Source organism: Diabrotica undecimpunctata, chromosome 2, assembly GCF_040954645.1.
Source record: "Diabrotica undecimpunctata isolate CICGRU chromosome 2, icDiaUnde3, whole genome shotgun sequence".
Lineage (NCBI taxonomy): Eukaryota > Metazoa > Arthropoda > Insecta > Coleoptera > Chrysomelidae > Diabrotica > Diabrotica undecimpunctata.
In genome coordinates, this window is record NC_092804.1 from 154614111 (window position 1) to 154638543 (window position 24433).

Consider the following 24433-nt stretch of genomic DNA (forward strand, 5'->3'; position numbering starts at 1 on the left):
ATCGAGTTATGCTGGTACGCACCTCGTGGAAAGTCAGAGCATTTCGAGGGATTTGAAGCAGAGCAATAATGACAATTATAACGAGTTAAATTTTTATTTATGAAAAAGTGCATTTATCGGAGAAACAGATATTGTGAACTGTGAATCGGCCACTGCTCGCTGACTAGTATGTGTATTTTATATAGACGAAATATTTGTGCTTCTTCAAAATAACTTGTATATTAGTTCGGAGATTCCATATACAGCTGCTAGTTGCCGCGAAGAAAATGTCGGTGAAATGCAATTCGGATTCCGCAATTCTATGGGTACACGTGAAGCACTTTTCACCTTACAAGTCCTACTTCAGAGATGCCGCGATGTCAGTTGTGATGTCTATATTTGTTTTATTGACTACGCCAAGGCATTTGACCGTTGTCAGCACCAGAAGATGGTCACCGCACTACAAAGAGTAGGATTGGATGAGAAGGACATTCGGATCATCATGAATTTATACTGAAACCAGCGTGCTCAAGTCAAGGTCGAAGACCAGCTGACCGACCAAGTGAAGATCATGCGAGGAGTAAGGCAAGGATGTGTGCTATCGCCGACTCTTTTCAATATATACTCTGAGGAGATGTTTAATGAAGCCCTCACAAACCTAGACATGGGAATCCGAGTGAACGGTGAATACATCAATAATATCCGCTACGCCGATGACACTGTGTTACTAGCAACCAGCCTAAACGATCTGCAGGCCTTACTAGACCGAGTGCGAACTGTGAGCGTAACATACGGACTGAACCTTAATATTAAGAAAACTAAATTCATGGTTGTCAGCCGTACAAATTTAGATCCCGGGGCACTAATGGCAGGTAGCGAAGAGATCCAGAGAGTCGACAGATTCACTTACCTCGGAACTACCCTCAACGTACAATGGGACTACGCTCAAGAGATTAGATCCAAAATTGAAATGGCACGGTCTACTTTTATTAAGTTGAGATCCTTGCTGTGCTGCAGTGATCTCAGTTTGGGAACCAAGATGCAGATAGTGAGGTGCTACGTTCTTCCAGTGTTACTATATGGAGTTGAAGCCTGGACACTGACGCAAGCCACTGAAAAACGAATCGAAGCCTTCGAGATGTGGATATACAGAAGGATACTAAAAATATCTTATGTGGACCATGTCACCAACGTTGAGGTCCTACAGCGCATGACAAAAGAAAAAGAAGTGCTTAATTTAATTAAACAACGTAAGCTTGAGTACCTCGGCCACGTGATGCGGAACGAAGAAAAATATCGAATTCTTCAACTTGTTATGCAGGGTAAAGTATTTGGCAGAAGAGGACCGGGACGCCGTCGTATCTCGTGGTTAAAAAATCTCCGACAATGGTTTGGGATGACCTCAGCGGAGCTGTTTCGCAGAGCAGTCAACAAAACCATGATAGCCTTGATGATCGCCAACATCCGGACCGGATAAGGCACTGAAGAAGAAGAATTTGCCTCGTATTTAACATAGAATCTAGGTGAACATGTCCTAACACTGCAACTTCACTAGCTCCATTAACTACAGGCTCTTCAGTTTTTTGCATACGTTACCTAGATTCCTGGTTTTCCTAAATTTACAGGAATTTGCCGACAGTGTACACTGTACACTGTATACAAGTACACCATTGTTTCTTATAAAACAATTTAGAAGTATACAATAAATAAGATTACCATTTTTGCCACTTAGTTTAACATGCGCTTGGTTGTTTGCTTAGTGTTTAATTTTATTCTTTTTTATTTCATTTGAACTTTGGCGAAGCAAGTCATTTGTTGTCGATTGAAAAATTGTTAGAAGTAGTTTGGTTTTACCGCAATACACATCAATTTGTACAACAGTTTACAAATAAAATTGTTAAAGCATAAGTGCTGTGAAACGTAAACTGAAGGTTCGCTGAAAGTAAGAAGAGATCGAAGCTGCCAAGAGCTGTCAAAAGAAGGAAGATGCTGTTGATCGATTTGGCCTACCAATCAGTACTCCGTCAATAATAATAAAAAATTCTTCATTTTGTAACGATTATATTTTGACTACCATAGGGTAAGATTTTGGGGATAGAAGATTGGGGGAATAAAAACTATGGGGGTGGAGATAGGGTAAGCAAAATAAACGCTACTTGTGCGAACGGCACTCAGGGTTTGTTAGGAGAGCTGGGGTCGTAAATAAGTAAAAAAATATCACGAGGTTTGGATTGGGGCAACTACAAAAATATGAAACAAACGGTCATGAATCTCTTGCGACAAAATAAAAAGAAAGAAACAGGAAACACCTCTAGTAATTTATATAGAGCGCCAATTTAAGGTGCCTAATTATAACCATCACAACAGCTAGTTGTAATTGGAGATAATAATATAATTATTAAACATAAAAAACATATCTTTTTCAAATAAAACTCAAAAAAGGGTAGTTAAAAAAAGAATAAACAAAAAGTTAAGAAACAAAATTTAACATTTATTTTTGTGTCACCACAAACAGTTACAAAATAGACAGTAAAAAAATAATACAACAATAGTCGCAAAATACAAAAATACAAAAAAATAATACATGTTTCATCTGTTTACAAATTCCAGGAGTTGGAGATACTATTATAAACTTACAAAATTTACCGCACAGAGATTAACCTTTTTTTAAAAATAAAACAAACTACAATCAAAAATAATAAAAAGAGCTGTCGTGAGTTAACATTAAATTAAAAAAAAACTGAACAAATAAATTGACAGCTAAAGTCAAACCCTAAAATTTTACAATTTATTAATTATTACAAATCTTTTTTGTTATGAAAGCAAATTCTTATTATTAAAAAAATGTTTGTCTTTACTTTAACATTTGAAAGTTATCTGGATTTCACAAAAATTACACTTGCGCTGTAAACTGGACTTCTTAAAAACTCAACAATGGCTGGGAATCTCTGACACACGAACAAAAAGGAAAATGGGTCACTGGAACACAAACCTTGGAAACTTAACTGGACTTGGCTTCTTAAAAACAGGAAAAGGTACAACTGGATACAATGGCAACATTTCAAAACTCACTTAAAACTGTAACTGAACCATTAAACTGCTACTATATTTTACATATTTTTCATAAAAACAAGACGAACAACGAGGAACATTTCAAATTTGACGTAAAATTTGGACATAACGCTGAAGACCACCGCTCTTCACCGCAGCTCCAACGAAAATGACAAAATTATCTTAAAAAATTGATCACATAAGTTGGTATAAACAAAACACTTTGGGTTTAAGACACATAAACAAGACACAACGGAAATTAAGACGTACATTCTTAATTTGAAAACGCAATATCGGGCAGTTTGAATAAAGAAATATCGAAGAAATTTGCGCCTGTGACATAAACAAACAATAAAATGATTTATTATCGACGGCGGCGACCTAAAAAGAACGAAAGATTATTTGGGTTTTAAATTGAAGGAAACGAAATGCTACAATTTCACAAACATTCTAAAACGGTCAAATTTTGTCATTAAAAAGACGACGAACTGCAGAATTTCTGTGCTTGAAGGAAGGCTTTCTTAAATGGTTTGAACAGTTTCGTAGTCAAAATATTAGCGTTAGTGGACCACTGTTACGAGAAAAAGCCAAAATATACTCTAAATTATTGATATGTGGGACACATTATATCATATAACAAATGTAAATGTGATTTACAAGATTTGTTATATCGGTTAGAACCAGACAATATCTTCAATAATTACAAAATGGGACTATTTTTTAAATCTCTTCCTGACACGACTTTAACTTTTAAAAATAATAAATACCATGGTCAAAAGAGCAAGGAACGTTTAACTATTCTGCTAGCAGCAAACATGTCATGCATATTAAAACTCAAAAATCTAAAAATTATCTCCCCTTTTTAAGATGTCAATGACTACCTTTGCAATATGCAGCAAATACAAAAGCATAAATCACTTCTGCAATTTAAAAACTGACCCACAAATAAATTAACTAATTAACTTTTGATAAAAAAAAGAAAAATTCTATTACTTGTTAATAATTGTACAGCTCATGATATTCTACAAATGAAGCAGTTAAAATCCAATATCTGCTATCAAGTTAGCATTAAAACTTCAAGTCATTTTATGAAACATGGAGAATATGGAAGAAAAAAATAATTCTACTATAGATGTATTGCAAGCTATGAGAATGGTTGATAAAGCTTAGCGAAACGTAACTACGACTACTATAGAAACTGTTATGTACACTGTGGTTTTCCATAGTCGTCAACAGAAGAAGCTTAAATGAAAGATATTTTTATTTCACATCCTGAATAATGGAATACGGTAATGTCTGAATCAGAAATATCCTTTTAGGACTTTGTTACGTTTGATGGTGGATTTATGACTGCTGGGACATTATGTGTCATGTATGGTGTTGACATAGGGGAAAGTGGAATAGCCAAACTTTGAAATTAAATAAATATTACAATTTTCAAAATACATTATTTTAAAAAACATATCTATAATTACAGTAACGTTTAAGATCATTATGTTGAAATATAAGTTAAATTCTTCTTCTTCTTCTTCTTCTTCATCTTTTTATGTAGACATGGCTGTCTGTTTTTTGATGTGCCTCTAGTAAGTTGTCGTTCCATCATTTTCGTGGTCTTCCTACCGATCATCTCCCCATTGGGAAATCGTCTCTTGCCCTCTTTACTACTCTACTTATTGTCATTCGGCTTATATGATGATTCCATTCTACTCTTCTGTTTCTTACCCAGTTCTTGATGTTCTCCACCTTGTATCTACGTCGCATTCTGTACTTCTTTCTAGCTCTGTCCCATAGTGTCTTACCATCAATTTTTCTAAGTGTTTTCATTTCTGCGGTTTCTAACATCCTTTTTGTCTTCTCTGTGTTAGGTCGTATTTCTGCCACATATGTCATTATTGGTCCCATGACTGTTTTGTAAATTCTGCCTATTATTTCTTTCCCGATATTTTTATTTCTCCATATTGTTTCATCCAGACATCCTACAGCTCTGTTTGCTCTATTTACTTGATCTTCCACTTTAGTTTCGAGCTTTCCGTAGCTAGATAATGTGATGCCTAGATATTTAAACTCCATCACTTGTTCTATTATCTGACCTTCTAGCTCCAATTTACATCTTAGTAAATTTGCTGTTATAACCAGGCTGTCTTTTTTTGGGGAAATTAACATGTTAAATTTTCTGGCGATTATATTAAATTGGTGCAGCATACGTTGTAAATCATCTTCACTTTGAGAGAGTAGTATTGCGTCGTCTGCATAGCCGATTATTTTAAGTTGTTTTGCTCCCATTTTATATTTTTTTCTAGTTCTTACTTTTTTATTATTTTTTCATCCATAATCATGTTGAACAATAGAGGACTCTATTGAGTTGTTTTAGTAGATATTTTCGATCGTTTGGAATATTACTAGAGGTATCTCTCTTGCGTACAATAAGTATAAGTCAAATTAAGTAAGTAATTTTTTGATACGCCTGGGTTTGTCAGGCATTATCTTTTTTCTACTTTGCTCTGCATGGTTAGGTAAAATAAAATAGTTGATTTGTGTTTTGTGTATTGTGTGTTGCATATGTATTGTGTATAAGATTTTAGGTGATGTTTTTAAAATGTTACTCCGCAATTGTTGTTAAATTCTTCTGTTACTCTTGGCAACCAAAATCTGCTACATTCTGCTAATTTGCTAATGGGTTTGCTACAATTTTTTTTTGTTTTGTAGGTTGGGGGCTGATTCTTTGACTTTTCTATCTTTTATGTCTGTTTCTTTCATGATTATTGATGCATCTTTCCATTGTGGTCTTTGATATACGTTTTATGCTCGTTAATCCTGACACTTAGTGGTCTTGCTGTTTCTCCCACGTAGAAAATTTTGCATTGACAGTGTATTTTATAAATGAAGTTTTTTGATATAGATTTCTGAAGTGGAATTTGAAATATCAAACTCTATTTATTTAAGAATGTGATTTTCATTACAATTTATAATTGTGGGTTAATTCCATATAAACATATTTAAACAAGTTTTATTAATAAAAAGAATATTGATTTTAATGATTTTTTTGCGATATATTTAAAGGAATATAAAAAAAAATCACGAAACAACAAATACAAAATCTAAAATAATGTAAGTTTGGCTATGTACGTTAATATTCATTCAAATGTTTTTTCGTATGTTTTTGTTGAATTTCCCATTTTTAAACTCTCCTGAAAATCCTCGGTGTACATTTAGAAATGAATTTTAATTTGAATGCTTCCCCACACGTGACCTAATTTTCCCAAAATGTACATTCTGGTTTTCTACATTCTAAACAGAACGTGGTCACTTTGTTGATCTCCCCGAATAATCAATCGGAACTGCAGCCTCCCGTAATGAAATTTAAGTAATTTTCGAATTGATTCCTTCTCCAACCGTCTCAGATCTCTGCAATATATTATCTCATTTATATTCCTTAGTTTGTTTACCCACTTCCAATTTAGCAACGGATAACAGCCTAAGTGTTTTTCTATACTTTTTTTGTATCTGGATGTTGAATCAAGCGTTGCCTCGAATCAGGCCTACACAAAATAAATTGATTTGGCTTCAGACCGGAAAACCAACTGTTTGTTTATACAGCGAGGGAAAAGATATTAAACTGTTAAAATTTTTTTCCTAAAAAAATAGATTCTACCTTCTTATTTCAGTTATAGTGTAATAAAGAAAATATATTATTTTATCAAATTTAAAGTGGCAATAATAAACGTTACTTAAAAAGTCTACAAGAAAAATAAATTAAAATAGAACTTAGTGATTTGACAAAAAAACAGAGAAGTTGTTAGGGAAAATTGAAAAGTAACTGAAATACAGCTTCTGCCAAAAAAATTAGAACTATATCGAAACGTTATCGGTGTTCACGTCAAATAATGAAAGTTTTACTGGTATAAGCCCATAATTTACTATATTAGTAAAAAAGCGACAGGTATTTACAATCCAGATTGATACCTTGATACCTCTATGGAAGGTTGTCACTCCATATTTTGGACGGTCATCCAATAATTCTTCTACCGATTGAAGTTCTCTTTTAATTTTCTTAAGAGCTATTTTGATAATTCGAAGAAAAAATGTTTATTTTATATTCAGGACACTTGTTTAACTTTTATTACAAATATATTTGAAATACATTATTTGAGATCCATGTCAGTTTGTAGTCCATTCGAAAAATACATATTTGCATAATACATAATATATATATATATATATATATATATATATATATATATATATATAAACTAAGGTACACTCGAAGAGTGGTGGGTTTTTCGGTCAAAGTGGAGAAATAAAAGACAAAAAAGGTGTTTTATTTCTCCACTTTGACCGAAAAACCCACCACTCTTCGAGTGTTCCTTAGTTTATTTTGGATTGACGGTCGTACTCCTTTTCTCGATATATATATATATATATATATATATATATATATATATATATATATATATATATATATATATATATATATATATATATATATATATATATATATACATCTTGAACGTCTGTAACTCATACACAGTTGATTTTTGGGTCTCAGAACAATAAAACTTTTGATTAGCATGGCTTACTTTACTTACTTTATCGTGTCCGGACATGTCATTTATAATATTTCGGCCCAGTATCAGGCTACGTCGGTTCCATCTTTATTGGCGAGCCACAAATCTTCCAGGGAATAAGATAAGGGCAGTTTCTACACATATTCTGTGTTTCTCCACAGTCACAGTTCACATCATCTTGGTCTATTTTCCCCATTTTGCTATGTTTGATTTTACTGGAGCTACCTCCGTTATTATCCTATTCATAGTTTTCCACAGTTCATAGTCTAGGGACTGGACGGTCCATTAAACCTGGGGAAGAGGAAAATACTCAGGCGGTTCATCCTGCACTGTTCCGAAGAAGATTTTCCTAGATTTTAGCCGCTTTCGTGGTGTTCAAGCTTTGTATAGGGCATGCCGCTCGTCCGCCATCTGTTTAATTTTCTCTATCTGCTTTGCAACGCCTGTGCAGTGGGGTTCTGCAAAAACCCGCTGCTTTATATAGTTTTGAGAGTGGCGTTGGTTTCATGTACCCCGTTAGTATCCTACATGTCTCATTTAGCGCAGTATCAACTTGTTTGGTGTGGACAGATCTGCCCCAAACGGGAAACACAGTGCCTGTGCCTGCCGTTGTTCTTAAAACGCCAGGACGTGCATCCCATTTACTTCATGTTAGCTTTTTGAGTATGCTGTTCCTAGTTGTTACTTTCCCTCTTGTTTTTATGCAATATTGTATATAGGTGAGGGACCGGTCCAGAGTTACTCCAAGATATATAGTTTGGTTTATGTGTTCTAATGTATTACCATTTTACGCAATTTGGAGTTTTCGCTTGGGTTTCTTTGCGCGAAGGTGGAAAGCGCAAACTTAGGTTTTAAAGGGATTGGGTCTTAGGAAATTCTGCAAGTAGTACACTGTCATTGTTTTTGAGGCAGTTTTCTCCACTTCTTTAAAACTATTTTCTTAAGCACATATTGCAAGATCGTCGGCATAGAAGAAGTGGTTAGTTTCGGTAGGAGTGGGTTGGTCGTTTGTGTATATATTGAAAATCATTGATGCTAAAACGCTTCCCTGTGAGAACTCTCTACCTACTTACTTTACACTTACTTTACCCTCCAGCATAACCAAGAAACGTCTGTTTTGCAGTAAGGAATACACGGCCTTACCCACATGGTGGTCATTAAGAGTATCGTATAATTTGCGGAGCAATATTTTGTGTCTTACTGTGTCATAGGCTGCTATCAAATCTAAGCAGCCCCTATTATAAGTTTTTCTTCAAAGCCCTCTTCAATCTGTTCTGTTAGTGCGAGGACTTAGCCGATGCAAGATTTGCCGGATATGAATCCTCCTTGTTGTGGGATAAGGTGCTTGTCGACATTTTTTTCTATTCTGGCTAATATAAGTCTCTCGTATAGTTTGAAAAAGGTCGGTAGCTACTGAGATTTTCTGGGTCCTTTACTGGTTTTAACAAGGCTATTACTTCAGATTTCGTCCATGATTTTAGAATTTCGTAGGCTTTGCAGCACGTGTTATAAAGTTGCAAGATCCAGTTTTTTGCTCCTTGGCCTAGATGCTTTATTTGTTCACTGCACATATCATCCACACCTGCTGTTTTCCCGTTTTTTAACTGTTGACACCGTCGTGGAGTTATTTCAGTATAAAAGGAGTTACTAGGTGGTTTATCTCTGAATCCAATCTGCTTCTATGGTTTGATTTCTTATAACGGTTCGTAGTTCTTTCATTCATAAGAATTTGAGCAGCGACTTAATTTGCTGTAATCTTGCAAGGTGGTTTATGTTCCTGTGGATCACCGATAAGTTTTTTTACAATGTTCCATACTATTTTGATATTATGTGTCATTTCCTTTTTTTCCAGGGTCTTAATCCACTTTTCATGTCTGGCTTGACTTAGCTGTTAAAAGAGTACTGCTCCATAGTCAACCGTGTCTTGGCTAAAAGGGTCAGTGGAGTAGAGGGTTTCGAATGTTCTCATTAGTTCTTTGGACTGGCTGGACATCCCGGAAACACATTGTTGTCTACATCCTCTGGAAATAGCTTTTCTAGACACATTTTTAAGTATCTCTACAAATTTTTCGTAGTTCTCTACTTTTGGTTCAAGGCGTATCTGCTCAGAATTTGACATGTTTGTCTACTTATCTCCTTCTAAATGGAATAGCTTGTGGTCTGATAATTGGAAAGATATTTATAGCATTTGGTCTATGCTGAGTTTTTGATATGGGCCATATATCGGCCATATACGACCTCAGTCTTTGAGGTTATTACTTGAAAAATAGATATCCGGGTTATATTATCTTTTCCGAACTTTGCTTTGAAACGATGGTGGAAGTTTAGGATCATGGATTAACGTGAGGCCACTCGTAATGGCTCATGCTTCTGCTGCGTCTCCCTTTGCGTCCAAATCTGTATAGCCTCAGAGTAAACTGTGACTGTTAAAGTCTTCCATTACAAGTTGATTGGGTTGTGATTGGAAGTTAGTTGGGGGTGAAAATATAAAAGGCTAGTTTGGGGGCTTGTATACCGATATTAGTCTGCATTTTCCAATCTCAGTGGTTATTATCTCTATACCGTGTACATTTGTTGTTCCCACAGATGAGACTATGATTTGAGTTCTCACAAATGCCGCGCTCTCAAAGCATGACCAAAGCTACTACCTCTGTACAAAGTTTCAGCCAATTTAACTGGAACAACTTTTGTATAAGAAAAGTGCCGGGGTTCAATTTGGTTATAACTTCTTAAATACCTTGTATAGCACAAAACAACGTGTATTCTTATAATGACGAAATGAAGCAGATTTTTAATTTAAAATAAAATATAGGGTGTTTTATTAAAAAAAAAAAACATATTTTTGATGCCATACAGTGTCACAGAAGCCCTGTATATTTTTAACTAATTTTAGAATTTAAAGGAAATAGCTATCTATTATTTTTATAAATTTTTTGTTATCGCTTATAATAACAGATAGTAATTGATTTTGCCACAAGTGGATCCCCCTGTATATCCGTTTAGATTCTGAAACTTCTAAGCACTAGAGATGTAAATCATGTTAAATAAATTTATAGGCTATCAAAACACATTTATTCCGGTATAAAGGGTAATATAATAGCTGATGTTATTTATTATGTTTCTCTTTATCCAGTTTTAAGCAAAACTGCATTATCAAGCGGAGAAAACATAAACAACAATATTCTACCGGTATCAGGTATAGATGTATGTAGTAAACATTAGCTTAAATTAAAATGGCAAGCAAATTATACAGAATCTCAAAAAGAGATCCTTGAAACAAGGGCAACACAAACTTTTTCAAAAGAGATTGTTTTATTCAGAGTTTAACAGAGTTTTTATGAAAACTATTAGTAGGATAGGGTCAAACTATGCTCTAACATCTTCATTAAACTACAAAATAAATCTATCAGGCACTTCATACTGTATCTGTGGAAAATATGGAGACTTAACACATATCCTATTAGAGGGAGAAAAACAAGTTATTATGTAGATTTGCGAAAACTAAAAGTCTGCTTCCTATTTCACTTAAATAAATTAATTTTATGTGGAAATAGAGAAATTTTCAATTATACTTTAAGGTTAAATAAAAAATTTAATTATAGAATTAAGACGGAAGTTATCAGCAATCTAAGAATTACACCAATATTGTAGTGTACCATGCGAACAAATAAAAAAAAATAAAACAAAATAAAGATAATTAAGAATAGGACATACCCGATTCACACATGAATACTTAATGAAGTCCGAGCCAAAGCCCAATTGCCAAATCTGCTCAAGTGCATTAACTGTGAAACACATCCTGATCGAGTGTCCCCGGTACGCAAAACACAAAGTGCAACATAAACTTATGTCTAATATCAAAGACGTTTTAAACTCATGCAATCAAGTCTTTAATCTAATTAGTTTCTTGAAAGACGTTGTTCAACAGAATATGACCCCTTGTTTTCCATGTACTTTACTTATATTATATTATTTAGTCATAGGTGCTAAGCTTATAGATTAAATGTAGCAATTAGTTACATGTTACTGTTACTCCGTGGCGTTACCACCCTTCGTGGGTTTTAGCGACTCGACAACATGCCTCCACTGTTTTCTGTCTTAAGCAACCTCCATCCAATTCTCCACGCCCATAGTTGTTAGGTCTCCTGCTATATTATCTCACCACCGGAGACGAGGGCGTCCGCGTGGTCTCCTTCCAGTTGGGACTTCCTCCCACACCAGTCTTACTGTTCGTTCGTCAGAATGTCTTCTGAGGTGTCCTGCCCATTGGAGTCTTCTGGACTTTATTTCTTTTACGATGTTGGCGTCTGGGTAAAGTTCTTCGAGCACTTTGTTAGTTCTTATCCTATATTGTTCTGATGCTTCATCCAGCACAGGGCCAAAGATCTTCCTTAAGATTTTTCTTTCCCAAACACATAGTCTCTTTTCATTTGCCTTTTTTATCGTCCACGTTTCGCTTTCATACATCACAACGGGTCGTATGATTGTTTTATACACCTTTACCTTCGCCTTCGTACGTCTTGTTAGTTGTTTCGATTATTAGTTACATGTGCTTATTGTAATTATTGTACACAATATTGTTTGTATCAATGGTAATTGCAGCCGAGACAGATTAATTTAAATAACAAAAAAATATTAAAAAAGGGAAACAAATTAAGTTCTTAACATTAGAGGTTCTTTCCATCTCAGTTCTTAACTATCATTGTCGTTGGGTTTGAACTTGCTTTCTAAATGATCTGCAAATCGTTCTGTTTTCGTTACTTCTAGCCCAGTTACGGTTTTCCAACTTGATAGGAGGAGAATGAATAATTAGTCTCTTCATTATTTTTGTTGCCTTTCAAAATAAATAATCTGTGTTCTGGTCAGCTGTTAAATTCCTTAAAACAAATTAAGTGTTGAATTGTTTTAAAATTCTGTACCTATCTACCTTTTTAGTTATTGTGAAGAATTATTTAGACCAGTTTTGCCTCGTGGAGCCTCTGTATTACTGCCATTTTTTTTTAAATTTCTTTTTTCTACTATGAGTTCTCTGATTTCTGTTGTTAGGTTCTCTGGATAGTTGTTCCCTTTTGTTCTAGAAGTTATTGTAGGAGTATTTTTTAAGCTACCTGTTGGATATTTTTTATAAAAACTTCTAATTCGTCATCAAGTTGCCTCGTGTTTCTTAATAAGACAGCAAGATTAATTTTGTGTTCAAGGTTTATTTTGAAGCTTCCCCAGTCAGTTTTTTTATTAGTCAATATAGGATTGATAATTATTTGTTGATTCGAACTATGTTCAGTGGATGTTCTTGGGACATGTAATTCAAGCAAAGATTTATCTAACTCTGATTCACTTGACGAAAAGCTCAACTACCCCGGCACAAGAATCAGTATCTCGAAGGGAGTCATCATGGAAAACCGTACCATTTTCATTATCACACTCGTCACCTGACAAGTTACCTGATATATTTTAAAAATTTAATATTTCTTCTAGCATTTCCGTCTCCATATTGAAATACAACATAAATACAAACAAAACAAAACTATTTAGGTTCGCGCACTAATAAAGCCGAATTCGAAATGAAACAAATGAGCACAATAAAGCTACCCTGCAGGAATGATAAACAACGGTATCTCTTCTAGGTATAAGTCATTATATCATAAAATGTAATAGCGTAATTTGCATAATTTTTCAGTTTTCATTTTACTAAGCGCAATCGTAAAATTGACGGCGCTAGAATTTTTAGTATTAAACCAAAACTTAAAAGTAGAAATAAAAAAAATAAAAAAATAAATAAGTAACCCTATCATAAAAAATGAAAATCATTAGGAAATTAAAAAATAAAACAAAAATAGGAGAAAAAAAAGTAAATTACATTTTTAGTTTACATTCACTACTAACTCGACCTCTGATTGTAGAATTGTAAATACAAGTTACAAAATAGTCTGGTCCATTTCCTAAGCCAAGGTCATAAAAATAAAACACATTCATGATCTAACGTATATATAATACATTGGGTTTAATTATAATTTTACTGTGTGTATTATACAATCATTGTCCTCGTATTGTCAAGTTAATTCATTTGTTATTTTTATTTGTTTAGATCATTCACCGGGATCTGGCAGCCCGCAACGTTCTCATCACCGAAGACCACATCTGCAAAGTGGCCGATTTTGGATTTGCCAGAGATATAATCGCTAACCACATTTACGAACGAAAGAGCGAGGGGAGACTGCCGATAAGGTGGATGGCACCGGAATCACTCTATGATAATATATTCACAGTGAAGTCTGACGTATGGAGTTTCGGAGTTCTCGTTTGGGAAGTCGTTACACTTGGCAGTACGCCATATCCGGGCATGTCCGCCGTGGACGTCATGAAGAAAGTAAGTATTTTCTTTAGTTAAGAATGTTATTAATAATGCAAAGGACAGCGATAAATTTAATTTGTATGAGTACGGAAGTTATACGTTGATATAATCTTATGAAATAGTTATTTATGTCCTAGTAAGAACTACAGTACGGTCATTGAATTTATTATTGCTTAGGAACGTTATATATATATATATATATATATATATATATATATATATATATATATATATATATATATATATACAGGGTGGTCCTTAGGTAATTGTACAAAAAGAAACAGTAAATTTTACACTAAAAAACGTTGAATTTCAACCATCAACTCTTCACATCCAAAATAAAGGCCTTAAGTTATCTTTATTGGAATCTATGGAAATTAACAATTTAAAAAACACAGACATAATTCTGAATGACCAACTTGAGATAAACAGTTCTCCCCTCCTCAGCCTATTGAGTTAAAGACTATAAAGCGTAAACACGTACTAAAAATAGATCACTTGAAAAAGGCACTCTGCCGAAACGACTGTAGTGATAAGATATTATAATAAATTGTGGAAGTTTTGAAAACAACGTTTTTAGTGTTTTATTGTGATATAAAATGAATTTACATCAAGTAACGGTCGAATCCATCACTTACGTTGTTATCTACCTATTTAATTTTTTTTAAATGAATTTCTTAAAATAATTAAATTTTCGATGTAGACCATACTTTAAAGTTGCCGTCACGAAATGACACAGACTACTCTAAAAAATTAAGAATTTGGATAATTTGTGCTGACCAAATTTTAATTTGTTAAACATATCGTGAATACGTCTGTTGTTACAGCTGGTTTACTGTAATAAGGACCACATATTACATATTAAAATGCAGGGAGAGCTATTAAAATATTATAAATCGATATTATTTTAATTTTCTTATTAGTAAACAACGTATTTGATTTGCAACTCGTAAAATTAGTAGATCAACTTACATTTATGAGTCACCATCCCCAATTTCTTGTCGTACTATTCAAACATTATAAACCTATTTGAATATTTGAATTAAAGCAAGATAAAGTTTACCAATACAAAATTGTCTCGATATTCTACTACATCATAAACTTCATATTTGTAAATTGTGAAATATGGTGATTGTGCAATTAATTTGAAATAATAATAATAATTTCTTTTAACGGTAGAATTTTTCCGAATAAAATTTTATCTTCTCGGATATTTAAATAGAGCAATTTACCATTGAATAGTAGAATTCCGCTTACAAACGACTCTTTAGCGTCGGAAAAAGATAACGAAGTTTGTTTGAACTCGGTGTTATTAGTATATAAAATCGCATATAAAATTAAAAATAATAATACAAGCTAACACGGAAAATAATAATACCGCTAAATTTAAAAACGTCAATGTATTACATAAAATAAAAGTTCTATATTTATTACTTTAGAAACATATAAGGCATTTTCAAGAAGAAATAATTTGTAAGTTTTAAAGAATAAGGGTGTCCACATTGTTAAATAAAATGAATTAAATGACATAAGATAGTAATTGAAAATTTTTATGTTTAAGAATCAATATTTTTTTTATTAGTAATCCGCTGATCGCCCTGCAGGAAAATTCTATGAGACAACTTAAAATAAACCACTTATAGAGAAGCTGAATATGCTTTAACGATAAGCTTGCTTAATTTTAATAGGAACGATTGCAATCTCCCAATTGCCGCCATAGAGGTCATACTTGACTTTCCTTCATTGCATATATGAATGAAGAAGGAGGCGAGGAGAGGAGTTTACACAAGGCAGAGAAGATACCAGGAAACAGGACGAAAGAATACAGTATCAAATCTGGAAGATAGTTCAAAATCTCCCAGAGTTGAAAATGGTACCAGATGCAATGCAACCTTAACCCTCAAGTGGTATAGTATGTCAATATTGACCCAACAAATTTTTGTTTGACAATTTTACCAATATTGCAAACGGCGCACAGCATTGGCCTAATATGAATTCTCCTGTTTTCTAGAGTGCTCTAAACTTAACAATTCATTCGGGTCACATTTGACAAAGTATACCTTAAGTAATGTTATTCTTTGTTTTACGGTTTTAAAATGCATCTCTGCAACAGACCTCTTACGGAGCATGTACTGGAAAAACAGACACACACACATACATACACACACACATAGTGATCAAACCTACCCCTAGGAACACGTGTATACTATTATAGTGGCATCTAAATGTCCGAAGATCAATCTGGTCTCACCTAACTGTGAAGAGGTACCTATCTGACCTCACGGAGTTATCCTCCACCCCTCCCCAACGTGTGACTTACGTGAGTAGGTTTCTGATTTTGAAATTTACTTCGAGTGACCTAGATAATGGAATACCCTCTGTTTCTCATGACCGTGGTTAGTCCACCTATCTGTAAGATATGTAAGCACACATACCGGCTTTTCTCCCTATTTACATTTACTCTAGCATGACTTCGCGACTTAAGTTCCTAAAAAAGATGTGAAGTTGATGAATCTCGAGTTGATAAATTTTGTTCTCATCTGCTGGGCATCCGAGTTATCTGGCCACCGATATTTGTCGCACATGATATCGATGCTCAGATTCTGCTATAGGGTCTCTATGTGACCTACTATAAGGGCCTACGCCTAAGCGGCTGTGTAGTTCTTATGGGACCTTTCTACTTATTTATTTAGTTTTAGTGAAAGTATCGGTATTTAGTCGAACTCGTATAGAGTGCAATGACTGAAGGTGTTTTTTTCCGTTAATCTTGGGGTATGCATTCTCAAGTGTATAGTCGTCTCACACACCTCGTGGATATGTTTATTTAAATGCTAGAAAGTGTGCGTGTGGGTGGGGGGTGCATTTCCAGGTGTATATTGCCCTCACTACCCCGTGTATATTTTCTGAAGGTTTTTTTGGGCCTTCTTTCACCGCTTGTGTTGACTGTTGCATGGCTATCTCAATATTCCTAGATCCTGCTTGTGCACTCTATATCCTGCTAGTTGTTTTTGTCACCTGTGCACCGTCATTAGGTTTTCATCATAGTTTGTTAACTATCTTAATATTCTGTTGGGATGGCTTCTGAGGTCGTTGAAAATTTCGTATGCTCCCTCGTTCATTGTTCGCAGGATATTCTTTTAATGTGAGCTTCTATATACGCACCGTAACGATACGTATTTTGGTATTCCCAGCGCTTCTCTGATTATAGAGTTTTCAACTGTTTGGATCTTTTTCCTGTTTCTTTTGCAGGTCTGCAATCAACTGTCAATTTATAAACCATGTAGAAAAAGCTGAAATGATATTCTTTATTGATCTGCTTTTGCTGTCGGGTGCTTTTAAATTAAATAATGGAGATATAATTTTGCTATGGGCCACAAATCTAACGGGTCGGGACATTTTTTGCCAAATATAACACTGAAACGTTTTTGTTTCTTATTTACGCATTACGCTTTGATATTTAACAGTATCACAAAAAATGGACCAATCCAGAATGGAGAAAAACTCGCTGTTATTACAAAAATGTTTAACCTTTTAGTTGTTAACTCACAATCAAATTGTGCCTGTGGTCAGTTAATAAATATTGATGAAATCCTTGTAGGCTTAGGGGAAGATTTCGATATAAGATGTATATGCCAAGTAAACCCAATAAATATGGCATAAAAATAATGTTTTGTGTGATGCCAAGACACATTATTTATTGAATGGGTTTATAAATGCTGGAAAAGATGATCCTGCTAATTCGAAAAAAAAAAATATAAATATAAATTATAAAATATTGTAAACAGTAATCGAAACATCACGGCTGATAGTTGGATTTTATGAGTTAAATTGGTCAATGAATTGAAAAAATGTGGACTAACGAATACAGGAACACTACGAAAAATAAAAAAAAAAATTCCTACTAAATTTTTGCCTAAATCAAGGTTTCCCGCTTTTACAACAATTTTTAGATTAACCAAAGATCTAGAAAACGTGATAATGTTGTCTTCACTACACCATACAGCTACAATCGAAAATAATGATATAACACTTCCCGAAATTATACACGCAACACGCATAAAAAAAAAAACTACATAAGCCACGGAATTTTGGCTCACAAATTCATAATCGAACTCCAAATAAAAAAAACATAACAGTTTTAACCTCTACTGGAAACTTAAAATATACTTCCGGAATTAGAAAACTAAAAAACGCAGACGAAAAAATTTGTGATCACGAACAACAGTACAAAGAATGGAAGAAATATATCAATGACCTTTTTGATTATGCCTTTAGAGAAAGTATTAGATAATATACATATTACCTGTAACAATAAAATAGACAGAGTAAAATCAGAAAGAAAAGTAACACAGCAATTCAAAAATAATAGGATCTGGAGCAGATTAAATCACTGCTGAGCTACTTAGTCTATTAAACAAAGAAAAGATTACCTTTTTAACAATTTTTTGATTAAAATTTGCAACGAAGAAAAAGTACCAGATGATTTCTATTCTTCAATTCTGATATTTTTTGCATGCGAAAGTAGAATGGATAATAAACAATTTGGATTTAGAAATCGTCTAGGAACTAGAGATGTACTTTTTTGTAAGCGTGTTCTCTTATAAAAAAAGTTGTGAAATCCGAACGAACGTATCTGTTTTTGTTCAAGATAGCATTCGATCGAGTGTAACACGATACACTTTTTCGTTCGACTACCCATTACAATATAAAACTGGTTAAATAATTGTATTACAATTAAATTGTCTCTATCCAAAGTGGCGATAGTAGTACTAAAATAGTAGTACTAAAAAAACTAATCATCAAACATGGAGCACGTCGATGTTTCATTTTATTACCGTTTCTTTTTAATCTATACTCTGAAGAAATCTTTAGGGACACTTTGGATGACAGACAATGGAGAGTAAAACTAGGCAAAGAAGTAATCAGCAATACCGGATACGCTGACGATACAGCGGCTCTTGCAAAAAATATACAAGATCTTCTAATATTAGTAAATCTAGTCAGTAAAGAAAAAACATTCGTAAATAGACTCAGATATTAAATTTTCTTCAAGTACCATCTCCGCGGCGGAGGTCGGCAATCATCATAGCTATTCAGACTTTTGAGATGCTCTGAAAAGTTCATTTGATGTACATCCGTACCACTCTCTCAGGTTGCGCAGCCATGACATTCTACGCCTCCCTATGCTTCTCTTTCCTTGGATCTTTCCCTGCATAATCAGTTGGAGCAAGGTGTATTTCTTTCCACGTGTAATATGTCCAAGATATTCTAATTTTCTTGTTTTTATTGAATTTAAAATTTCCATTTCTTTGTTCATCCTTCCCAGAACCTCTTTGTTTGTGACGTGTTCTGTCCATAATATTTTCAGAATTCTTCTGTACACCCATAGCTCAAATGATTCCAGTTTTTTTATTGATGTCGCGTTCAAGGTCCAAGATTCCATTCCATAAAATAAAGTCGAAAAAACATAGCACCTCGCCAACCTAACTCTTAGTTCCAGTTTTAAATCCCTGGTACATAGAACTCTTCTCATTTTGTTGAAATTGAAACAGAAGATATTGAAGATATTAAATGTAAGACAATTATTATTATTCTATAAAGCAGAAAATCAAAAAGCCCTTGCAATGGTGACTATGTATTTATATAATATTTTGACGACGTTTCTGCAAGGTCGCACTTGCCATTGTCAAGTCAGGTAGTACCGCTACTTGCTGGTGCTTGAAGTTAACTGACTCTCCTGTAGTAGTAGTAGACAATGTTCATTCTCAGTGCGATAAGATAAGGAACTTTATTTCGAGAGGAGAAAATGTTTGTTGTATCCGTTTAGGGTCGGTTGACCCTCGTCAGGCTAGAGTTGAATTTGTTTTTAATGGAGTACCTTAGCAAACAGTCCCAAAAACCACCGGTGTTTAAGCACTTCTTCTTTTTCTTCTTCTGGGGGTTGTGAGTCATTATTAGCCAGCGAGCCAGGGGTGAACGGGTTCGTCTGGATTGATGTTCTTTCCAGATTGAATGTGTTGGTGTTTGAGTTAGATGCGACTAGGTCGGGTCTCTAGTGACCATTAGTCCTGTGCAGTCTCGAGCTTAACTCGGCCCCAAAACCAGTATATTGCACTGTAATTTTGTGACCGAGTGTGCTCGTGAGTGGAGGCGCCTCGGCTTTCGAGAGTCGACCTGTCGCATTTCGCTCAGTGTGAATGTGAGTGTAAATCCAAAAGTGACGGTCGCTACCATTTCGTTGTTAATGAGTCCGTCAAATCACTTAGATTTTCTCCGGCCACCCACAAACTCCGTGTAAAGTAACGGAGGCTGCAGGTGGTCGGAGGTCCCGGTGATGAGAATGTTTCGGTAGCAGAAAGAGGACCCCTTTCACTGTTGGATTTATGTGTGAGTGTGTTATGTGCATTTGTGCTTAGTATGCATGTGTGCGAGTCTGAATCGACAGAAATCAGAACCGTGTTCTCCAGTGACCATTGTTCCTGCAGCCGTTTATGCTTTTGCAATCGACTTCAGAACTAGTGTATTGCACTAAAATTCTGTTATCGGATGCTTCCACTAACGGCCAGGCCTCGTCGGAGTTCGATAGACGGTTCCAGCAGCTGTCGATTCAGTTGAGAAAATAGTTGCGGCTATTTTATCATGGACGGACAGGTATCGTTAAGTAGTGAGATTGGGAAACCGCAAAAAACCAATCTCCCCCTGTCTTGTATGTAATCTTCATGCGAATGCCTCCCATGTCGTAATCTTCCGGAAGTTCGTCAATGCAAGTCTGCATTAGAATAGACGGGGAATGAAGGTGTTTGTTTTTGTGCTTCCGAGTGGATACGTGACCGCGGAAAGAACAGGAACTTTTTAGGGTGTTTTGTGTGATAGATGGGGGGCCGTTGATAGTTTTGAGAGTAAAGTTCCTGTTGATAGTTTTTATTCTCTCCATAATGGGGATGGTGTTTGCTATTTGATGGATTTCACGGGAGGGGAAGTACCAGCGTTTTCTGCACGTTCTACGCAAAATTCTGCGCTCCGCAGCGGACAGTCTTCTCTTTTGATAACCCGCTTCTCCTTGGCAAAGCTTCTTGTGATTGGTCCTATCTGTATGTAGGTAGTCCGAGTCCTACTAGTCGGTCTGTTGGTCTGATGTATTTTTACTTTTTCTTTAATACTATTTTCCATGTTGTTGGAAGCCTTTGAGCATCATCTCTTTGGTTTAGACTGTTGGGATTTTTTTTCTATTTATATTGATTCTCTGATTTCGCGTTTTGTTATTATTATTTCAATGTTAGCTAGCATCGTAGTTTGGTTCAGGTTTATTGTATGTCCTGTGTTTAAAACATGTTGTGCAAGGGACGACGATTTTTCTCTCCTTTCGATGGCATTTCGATGTTCTTCTCGTCTAACATTCATTCTTTGGTTGGTCTGTCCGATGTACGATTTGTCTCAGTCTCCACATGGAATCTCGTATACTCTTTGATTTTCTAACGATATTGTTGTTTTGGCGCATAGTAAAATGGTTGAGATTTTTCTGTCGGTATTAAATATCGTTTCTATTTTGTGTTTTCTTAGCACTCTCCTTATTTTCTCTGTTGTACCCTTTACATATGGTAGAATGGCTTTTGCAATCGGTTTTCCGTCTCCTGTTGGGTCCTTAATTCTTTCTTGATAATTATGAGCGTTTTCAATGGTATATGTTGAAAAACCGTTTTTTCTTAGCGCTGTTTTCACATTATGCATTTCTTTCAAGTGTAACATTTCTATTATTTAACACAAAAGCTTTTATTATTAGTAAGAATACGGATACGTGTTATTTGATCTACAATTTTGTAACTCTAAAAATAAATAAATCAATTATGAGTTTTAAAATGAAACGGCAACGTACATAACATTTTAATTAAATATTAAAAAGTGCTTTTATAATATTATATTTTGGCAATTTAAAGTTTCAAGTTAAAATTTGCGTTCAGCGACAAAAAACTTTCTCCTCCATCATTATTAGCATGGAAACTTTTTTGTTGTTTCGCAAGTGTCAGCTGATGTGTCTGTTTGCTACAAAGTATCTCGATTTGGTTATTCAAATAAGAATCTTAACCACTTACGAAGAATAAAAGTCCAGGAACAGAATATTTTACTTTTTACTCTGGAAGAACCGAAAAGATTCTAAGTTTTTTCTCTTTAGTAATGAAAACGCATTGAAGTGCCTTTTTTTATTTACTGGTGTGTTAAAATTAAAAGATCCCAAACAGAAAATAATTAACTATGGTTGACTACAAAGAAAATGTACAAATATCTTTTTTTTTATTTTTATCAATAAATCTAGTAAAAACTGTTTTATTCGTCTTTAACACACGCTGAATTGTCTTATAGTTTAATTCATTGTTTTTTTATGGTTTATTAGGGGTTTATTTTTTTTTTATTTTTCACTTACATATTATGTGTTTATCTTAGCTTGGATAAGGTTACCATAAACGTACTTGTAATGCATTGTTGTATAAGAAAAAGAAAGCAAATTTTATAGAACCAAGTTTTTTTATTTTAAACAATTTTGACTTATTTCGGCTTATATACCGAAAATTTTTCTAAATATTTTTCGTTCAAAGCGTCTGAGCTTTTCTTCGTTTACTTTGGTCATGGTCCACGTTTCGCATCCGTATGTTTCGCATCCGTAGCAGTAAAATTTTATACATAAAAATGTAAAAGATATCTTCGTTACTTGGTCTACTAGTAACAAAGTTATCAGCATTAAATGGCAAAGCGGTCTTAGTACGTGGCTTCAACTATACGTGTTTTATTATTATTACGTGATTTATCATTATTGATAATTGCATCATTGAAACGCCATAGAAGCTATTACAAGGTTTTTAAGTTTGTTAACCTTAAGTTTTATGTGCCCAATATGTTGATAGGAGTGAGCCTTTTGACGCACACTATATACATATTTGTGCTATTCTCGTTATTAACATACGTACGAGACATACAATTTTAATAAGGAAGAAGGAGATAATAAAATTGACTTAGTTGAGAAAGCTCAAAAATAGATTTACTATTTATTTGTATTATTACTAAAATAAATGGATAGATAAAATATTCCAAATTGTTTCTGTTTGCATTTCCATAAAAATAATTGCGTGGGGATAATGATATTGTGATTGTAGTTCTGGAACAAAGAGCAAAATAAAAACATTTTTATGGATTTTTATATATGAATTATTTATAGTTATATTACTAGTATCACGTTACATGTACGAAAAACTTTACAAATGATAAGATTTTTGACGATAAAGTATAAAACAACATACCTATGGGAGGTTTACACTATACGTATTATTTCGAAAACATTATTCTCCTATACTAAATATGAAAAAAATAACACATAATTAAAGAAGTAACGTTTATATATACAAAGAATTGTTGATCATAGATGAATTCCACAAATGATTATTATTAATTGATGATGAAAAAAGAACATCCCAAACTTTTGTTTTCTCTGTATAAATTTTAAATGCTTGACAATTGTTTCCATCTCGACATATTTCTGGGTGTAAAGTCTCTTTTTAGGTTTCGTATACAATCATCATCCAGCCTCAAGAGTCCACTGCTGAACATAGGCCTCTTCCTCATGTTTCCAACCCCGTCTATCTTGCGCCGCTCTTATCCAGTTTTTATTGAGTCTTCTTAAATCGTCAGTCCATCTTGTAGGTGGTCGACCGACGCTTCTCTTGTCTTCCCTTGGCCTCCATTCCAACAACCTCTTTGTCCATCGCCCATCTGTCATTCTGGCTATGTGTCCTGCCCATCTCCATTTTAGTCTGGCTATCTTCTCGATGATGTCAGTCACTCCGGTTCTTCTCCTGATGTCTTCGTTGGTTATTCTGTCTCGCAGAGTTATTCCTAACATGGACCGCTCCATTCTTCTCTGCGTGACTCTCAGTTTGGTAGCTGCTGCTTTTGTTAAGGTAAGTGTTTCTGCTCCGTACGTCAAGACTGGGAGGACGCACTGATCAAATACCTTTCTCTTTAGGCATATGGGCTGCTCACTTTTAAAAGTTTCTCTCAGTTTTCCAAATGCTGCTTACCCAAGGCCGATTCTTCTCTTCAGTTCATGAGTCTGGTTATCCCTGCCAATCATAATTTCATGTCCCAGTTACGTTTATATCTATCTACGAGTTCTATTTCTTTACCACCAATACTGATGTTCTGGTTGGGTACCAAATTGGTCATGATTTTTGTTTTCGAGATATTTATATTTAAACCTACACTTTCTGTAGCCACAACGAGTTCCTGTACCATCTCTCTTGCCATACCTAGATCTTCAGCTATTATAAGTATATCATCGGCGAAACGTAAGTTGTTTAGATATTCTCCATCTATTTTTATTCCCTTTGTCATCCAATCCAAATTCTTAAAAGCATGTTCTAGCACCGTATTAAAAAGTTTAGGTGACATTTTTATGCGATTACTGTTAGTATGTAATCTGACAGTGGTTGTTGCCTGC

At 34.5% G+C, this 24433-nt stretch overlaps 1 protein-coding gene across 1 annotated transcript in view; it reads left to right on the forward strand.

Annotated features, from left to right (window-relative positions):
* The window catches only part of Cad96Ca (tyrosine kinase receptor Cad96Ca), a 171830-nt gene that overhangs the window by 126107 nt on the left and 21290 nt on the right, over positions 1-24433 (forward strand). The window contains exon 7 of the mRNA XM_072523796.1: positions 13681-13962. Within this exon, the coding sequence (XP_072379897.1) occupies positions 13681-13962 (282 nt within the window). The remainder of the gene's footprint in view (positions 1-13680; positions 13963-24433) is intronic.